Raw genomic sequence first — 7,527 nt, forward strand, 5'->3', positions numbered from 1 at the left:
CTAGCGCTACAGGAATAAGCATCACTTTTCCGCTTGCATCAGAGCTAATTGAAGCGCTGATTATTGCCCAGTAATTAAGAAATTTTGTCCCTTTACACAATTTAGAAACAATAGGAGAGTAAAGTTTTTGAGATGTTTTAGGCTTTTAATATCACGTATTTTTAATATACAGATTTATCCGAAGGATATGGGCATCTGCAACAAAATTGGAGTTACGGAGTAATCCCACGAAGAAAATACGGCAAGAAGCAATTTTAATGTTACTTTATGAAGAAATTATTTAATGAATTACCGTGCACATGTTTTATCGCTCGACCTCTTACTTAATTTGGAACTGACACGCCTATTCATGTATAAATAATTAATTTCATAATTCTATTGCAAACTAGCGTAAACAACTCAAATTATATCCGAAAACATAACAATAACTCATTATACGTAAACAAGTTTTGTCAATTCTAACAATAATAGAAATCTCTTTCAGAGGTTGTGCAGAATCAATTTCATTGCAATGAACTAATAAGTAAAATAATTACTAAGTATTCTCACGAAACATAATCGGCATCTTCTCTGACTATACTGAAGGTTTTATTGCCGTTCTTCATGTAGAGTTTGTTGTCGCCCTGCCAGACAATGCAGTCGCCGTCCACCACCCCGTCATTCTCCATCTTGGCTGACTCGTCCTTTATCACGTACAGTAACTTCGTCTGAAAAATTATGTCAACTTTATGAACGGCAACTTCGTCTAGAAACTTACCAGTCAACTTTATGAACAGCAACTTCGTCTGGAAACTTACCAGCCAACTTAATGAACAGATTAAGGACTTATTCTATTTTACAATTGAGAGAGAATGCAATCATTCTTTCACCACGAATACAATTTCAGGTTCATTTAAGATCGCGACACGATAAGTATCTTGGATAAGCCCCCGAATAACCACGATGCATATTTTCGTGAATTCCCTGTGGAATGTTACTATACGATATAAATATGTAAATTTCTATGTAGATAATACTTTCCATCGCTTTGACAAATTTGTAAAAAAAATACAGCGTAAAAATTCTATCAAATCGCTTAAACCCGTCTTTGTAAGTGAAGCATGAAACCTTTGTTCTGTGTTAATAATTACGGGTTTAGATGAAACCACAATATAGGACAGTGGTAAATAGGAAGTCAGTCAGGCTCAGCCTGCCGTCGCTTTAGTTACTGAGGAAAATCAGCCGGGACTTCACTTTTCCGGGCACTTGCAATGAGTTCTAGACTGAACTGAATGCAGAACACCATGGTTGAACTGATATAAATTTACCCATGAGAAGCTCATTTTTGCGGATGTAGTTTCTACTAGTTTGTTATTCACCTGTGACGTCACTGATCTCAGTAACGTCACGGGCATTAACCAATCACCGAAATACGATCAAACCAGTCAACCCATGGTTGAACTAGTATGAGGTTGACCCACGAGATGCTCGTTTTTGCGGATGTAGTTTCTACTAGTTTGTTTTTCGCCTGTGACGTCACTGATCTCAGTGACGTCACGGGCGTCAACCAATCACCGAAATGCGATCAACCCATTCAACCAATCAGTCGTGAAAATGACGGGATTTTTTATGTTTCTCGATCTACGTGACGTAACAAGAAAGCTGAACTGAAAGACGGAAATTCTCGTGAGTCAACCTTATATAGTTCAACCATGAGTCAACCAATCCGTCATGGGAATGGCGGGATTGTTTACGTTTCTCGATCTCAGTGACGTAACAAGAAGCCTGCACTGAAAGACGTGAATCCTCGTGGGTCAACCTATAATATTTCAACCATGACAGAACACGAACTACTTCTACTGCTGTGTTCCGAAACATTTTCTGAGTACGGTAAAGGGGTTTTAGCATGCTGAAGTCTTCTCATAATAGTATCACATATTATATGATACTGTGATTGAATAGTAAAGCTGACTATTATTTACTCACAAGCTCTTGAATTTTCAAGGCAGTTTCCCTCCTGGCCCGGACGGTTGCGTCGGTCTCCGGTAACATGCCGATGGGAGGCTTGCCGGGGGTCTTGAGCGCCGTTGGGTCGCAGTCGCTCTTGAGCTGCTGCAGGAGAACTTTGATGCGGCTCCACTCCTTCCGCTGCGACTCAACCTTACTGAAGTTACACTACATGTTATATTATTGTATAGTTCATTTCACTTATAAAGCTACTTCTACTCAATTGTACCTAATTATATTACATGTCTTTATAAATAGTGGGACGAGGTATTACGAAGGTTTCAGTTTTTGAAAACATTATCAAAAAATGAAGTTTGTACAACCAAATTAAAGAATATCTATCAAAAAACAGTGTCGGAAGCATTTAATTGAAAATATGAGCGAAATATAGCAAAAAACTTGGTGGTGTATGCCACCTTCAGCACATATCTGCCTCAAGTTTTTCACAAGGAGGTGTGACACTTTTGTACACATAGTTTATTTGTTCTTTGTCATGTCAACTTAGGTTCATGCTATATAAAATATGTATCATATGTAATAAATATGCCAGAAAATAATGAATAATAATATTTTTTGCTGATAAATATATTATGAACATTTATATTATATATTCACAATGACCCAGAAAAATATTCCACATAAGAAGTTGAATTTTCATTTAATTTTTCTTCTAAATTTTATTTGATGTTTATATATTGACATCACAACGTAAGTAGTAATCATATCTTTTTGTTGCTGTTCAACACCATCACACCCGGACGGGAAGTGGGTAGGGGTAGGAAACCCGAACATCTTTTTACCAGTTTTCATTCTCTCGATGTCGCTTCGGTGATGTCTTATAAAAAAATTTCTTATAAAATGTTCTTAACTCCGACAGCGAATAACTTACGGCTTTTCAAGCAATCAGACAGCCTATTACGGACGAAAAATATGACGGTAAGTTTACTTAGGAAGCTATGTGCAGTTGAACCAAAGCGCCGTACTATCAAAAGTCGCTCAAGTACACGTAGCGGCTGCTCGCTAGTCTGTGATTGGTAGGTTTAGTTTGAGCAGCTTGTTCACTGACGGACAGATTGGCTGACGGGCCTATACAAACTTCTAATTTTATTGAAAGTATATATGGCCCCTGCTATAGAGTAACCTGAGCAAGGTTCCAGTGGTGGCCAAGATAGTGCGCAGTTCTCCCTCCAGCACCAGCAAGTTCTCTTTCTGCATGTCGGCCTTCTTCTCCATCTGTAAGGTCCGCTCGCGCAGCTTCACTGATTGACTTTCGTTCCACTGAAAGAACGTTGATCTTGTTTAATTTAAACTACTGCACATTAAAGTAACGAATGAAAATGCATTTGTTGCTGTAAAAAAAAAGTTTCATTCTGATGAAAGGTTATCCGTTCATAAAATCATAGCAATCCTTTGCATTAATTCTGATTTATTTGAGTACAGGCAGAATTAATAGACGATTATAATCTGTATTAAACACCATTTGGTGGATTTTCACCGTTATTCGAAGTTCATACGTTGCTGTAGGGTAGTCAGATAAAGGCCTTCTAAATATGTCTAGTCATAATGCAATGAGAGAAATCTTTATATTGCACTAGTAAGCCATCACTTGAACATGGTTAATTAAAGAACGAGCAAATGAAAGCTATAGAAGCCACGTGGTTGGAGAACGAACAAATGAGAACTATAAGAGTTACGAGGTAAGCGAACAAACAAATGAAAGCTATAAGAGTAACATGGTTAGAGAATAAACAATTGAAAGATATAAGAGAGTCTCTGTTAATAAACGAAATAAATTTTCGGCAGGGTGGCCCAGTGGTTAAATGTTCAGAGCAACAAAATTTTAGCAGTGAGTTGTGGGTTCGATCCCGGCAGCTAATTGAGAAAAGTTGTGGTCGAGACACAGTGGAATTGTTGAAGTGAGTTTCGTATTCGAGATCCGCAACAAGCTGTGAAAATTCTGCTGTGATTAAAATCGGTGGAATGCATGATTACTTAACCCTTTAGCGGGCAAGCATTGAAATATCCAGAAATTAAAATTTCAGAAACCATTTCAAGAAAGTAAGAAGTATTATACAATATATTTATTTATATGTATTTTTGCAAATTTTGCCTATTGAAGGTTTAAATCTAAATATCACTTGAAGAATTCAATAAATGCGATCAGTACACAAAATTTTTCTTTATAATTAAAATTCAGTTTATGCAAATGAAAAATTAGAAACATACAAATTTAATTTAATTAAATTTAATCAAGTTGCCAAAATAAATAAATATATATATTGATACTTCCAAATTTTGAAGAAAATGCTGAAAGAGCGTCAATTCCATTGTCCGAGTCAAAACCTTTATTCAAATGCTCATATTTCAATTTGTGGACTTTGCAGCTGGTGATGCCATAGATAGAATGATGGTCAGATAATTCAGATAATTAGTGATTGACTGAGGCGTTATAAGGATGCCTTAAAAACAAACAGGAAGCCTTGGTGAGGCTTTTTGTGACGCGATTTCAAGTGATCATATATAGTAACTTACCCGTGAAAGGGAATATTCTTCCACTCTAACTCCGCTCAAAATTAAAGCTATAAGAGTTTTATACTAACCTCTGCTAGTGGAATTCGTTCATGGTTGGTGCATTTATTGACGGTGGCGAGAGCGTGACACTCTTCACACCAGTCGCTTTTTATCGCATCAATTTTTTGTATATTTGAAGTCCTAACTTGGCGAGGGAAAACAGCAGGTGGTTCTGGCTTTAGTTCCGCTGGAATTTGTGGTTTGGCATTTTTCAGCCTTTCCAGGTCTTCCAAATGAGCAATTATGTACCTGCAAACCAAATACAAATTTGTAATTTATATCGATAGAATTCGAAGGCTTACTTAATTAATTTCACCCACATAACAACGGCAAAATGAATGTTCAAAAGCTTCACCTGTTTGTCTGAACATTGTTTGTGTTGATTTTTGCTCGGCATATTGGGCAGAAAAATTCGACGTTTTTCGGAATCTCCTTGACTAATCTTGAAGTTTGGGTTTTGACAACTGGCTTAGGGGAAGCTACAGAGGCCCCCAGGGATCTGAACACTCCGGGCCTTTCAAGAGGCGACGCCACGGTGTACTGTAAACAAAATAATATTATTTTACCCTGTTATTATCATTAGAAAACCCAAGTATCTTACATACATTTATGTAATTTAAAAACATATCAATCTGAACAATACCGCCTTTCTAGAGACGACCCCACGTTATACTACCAACAAATATTATAATTTTCTAATGTATAGTTGCTTAATAAAAAATCTACGGTAAAATAATTCATAAAGATTTCTCTTGCATACCATCTTGTGGTTTTAAAATTTATGTACTGCAACACCTTCATAAAAAAACACTGTAAACTACTTTATACAAAATTTATTGCATACTTTTACGTGGATTTAAAAACGTAAGTACTGTAATTTCCTTGATACAAAAAATCTTCAGTAAATTCCTGAATAAACAAGTATCTTGCATACTTGTATATATATATGTGAATTTAAAAACGTATGTACTACAATTTATTAATAAAAAAATCTACTGTATAAAGTCCTTCATAAATAAGAATTTTTAAACAGGGGTGATTAATGACCCGATAATTCATTGATTTAATTTTTCAAGGTCGAACAATATTCTTCAGATGACGTTGGTTGATCAAAATGCAGTTTTAAGGAAGTAATTTTAATTTATTAAGGACATTTTGATGCAACAACATTTAATTTCAAGTTATAGGAAGCATTGAATACATAATTTTTGGTGGAAATGAGTACATGATACACGTATGACGGGATGCTCATTTCGTGGTATATTTTTTTTACTTGTACGTTCTATTAATCCTGTGCTAGGTTAGTGACCAGTCAATTGTTGTAACATTTATTTTGTGACTGAAATAAGGAACTTAATTTAACATGATGTCGGCGCTGAAGATTAGGCCTGATGTGGCCTGTCGCCGATACTTACTTTTCGTGACTTGTTCACAGAAGATCTAAAATCTAAAACAGAAGATCTACTTTAGCATTTTCTGAACTTTGAGATTGTTTCAAAGTTATCTTCACGATTCCAAATTTTTGTGTTGTATCGTAGTTCTGTGCATCATGTGCTTATTTCCACCAAAATTCCTGTATTCAATGCTTCCTATAACTTGAAAATGTATGTTGTTGCATTCGAAACGTCGTTTATAAATAAAAATTACTTCCTTAAAGCTGCATTTTAAACAACTAACGTCAACTGCAGAATATTGTTCCACCCTGAAAATTTAAATCAAACAATTCTCCGGTCATTATCCACCCTTGTTTAAACAAGCTTATTTTGCCATCAAATACTAAATAGGATTTTGCATACAATAGCGTGGATTTACAAATCCATCAATCTGAACATTCATGGCCTTTCTATAGGTGATTCGACGATGTACTACCTACAAAATACCTTACACCACTTCTCTTTAACTTCACTTCTTGTTGTCTGTCTGCTACAAATCTTATAATCTCTATTTAACACACTTTTACCTCTCCAATCGATCTGAAACTTGGCACACTTATGTAAAGTTGGAGACAATGCATGTATCAATTGACAGAATAAATAATTTTTGAAAATTAAAAAAAAAATTTTTTAGTATTAAAAAATTTGAAAAAAATAATTTTGTCTGCTACGTACATATCTTATAATCGCTATTTAACACACTACCACCTGTCCAATCGATCTGAAATTTCGCACACTTGATTCAATTGACACACATGATTCACATGATTCAATTGACAGAATAAATAATTTTGAAAATTGTATTTGTTTTTTAAATTTTAAAAATAAAATTTATAAATTACTTTTTTTAATATTTGATAATAAAATTAGAAATTCTTTGTACATGTGTAACATCGCAGAAACTGAATTCTTCAGAAGTGTTGTCTTTAAAAAGTAATTTTTAAACACAAATTATTTTCTACAATAATTTTTAAAATAATAAAAAATCAACTGTAAGCTCCTTCATATAGGGTATCATGTATACCTATGTGTGGATTTAAAAACAAAATACATTTATTTTCCTTCACCCGCACAGTCGAAGGGACGCTGCGGCTGGGCAGAGCCACCCTCCTCTGGGTGACGACGGTAGGTCGCGTCTGGCGCAGCATCAGCGAAGCTCTCAGATCAGCAAAAAACTGATCTGGTGTAAGTGTTGCCTGAGGATTGAGATTAAAATATAATAAAATACTGTTACTATAAACTAATATTCGTTAGGAACAGAACGGTGAAGAAAGGTTTTTCTAAAAATTACAAACTATAGGCTCTTAATAATTTTGGACCAATTGTTTAGCCGTCAAATGTCAAGATAGGAATAATGTAAATTTTCGCTCCACTGTTCATGGGATTGAGCCACGTCAATGTTTGTTAAACAGTGTCTCGTCAGTACTTGTTGAACAGTGTCTCGTCAATGTTTGTTAAACAGTGTCTCATCAGTACTTGTTGAACAGTGTCTCGTCACTGTTTGTTAAACAGTGTCTCATCAGTACTTGTTGAACAG

At 35.3% G+C, this 7,527-nt stretch overlaps 1 protein-coding gene across 1 annotated transcript in view; it reads right to left on the reverse strand.

Moving 5' to 3' along the window:
- Nucleotides 1-140: 140 nt before the first annotated feature.
- The window catches only part of LOC108671504, a 10,332-nt gene continuing 2,945 nt past the window's right edge, over nt 141-7,527 (reverse strand). The window contains exons 5-10 of the mRNA XM_018159057.2: nt 7,058-7,186; nt 4,913-5,097; nt 4,587-4,806; nt 3,128-3,264; nt 1,966-2,143; nt 141-707 (exon numbers count right to left, since the gene is read on the reverse strand). Coding sequence (XP_018014546.1) covers nt 546-707; nt 1,966-2,143; nt 3,128-3,264; nt 4,587-4,806; nt 4,913-5,097; nt 7,058-7,186 — 1,011 coding nt within the window. The 3' untranslated portion in view covers nt 141-545. The remainder of the gene's footprint in view (nt 708-1,965; nt 2,144-3,127; nt 3,265-4,586; nt 4,807-4,912; nt 5,098-7,057; nt 7,187-7,527) is intronic.

Source organism: Hyalella azteca, unplaced genomic scaffold (assembly GCF_000764305.2).
Source record: "Hyalella azteca isolate HAZT.00-mixed unplaced genomic scaffold, Hazt_2.0.2 contig17350, whole genome shotgun sequence".
In the NCBI taxonomy this organism is placed as follows: Eukaryota; Metazoa; Arthropoda; class Malacostraca; order Amphipoda; family Hyalellidae; genus Hyalella; species Hyalella azteca.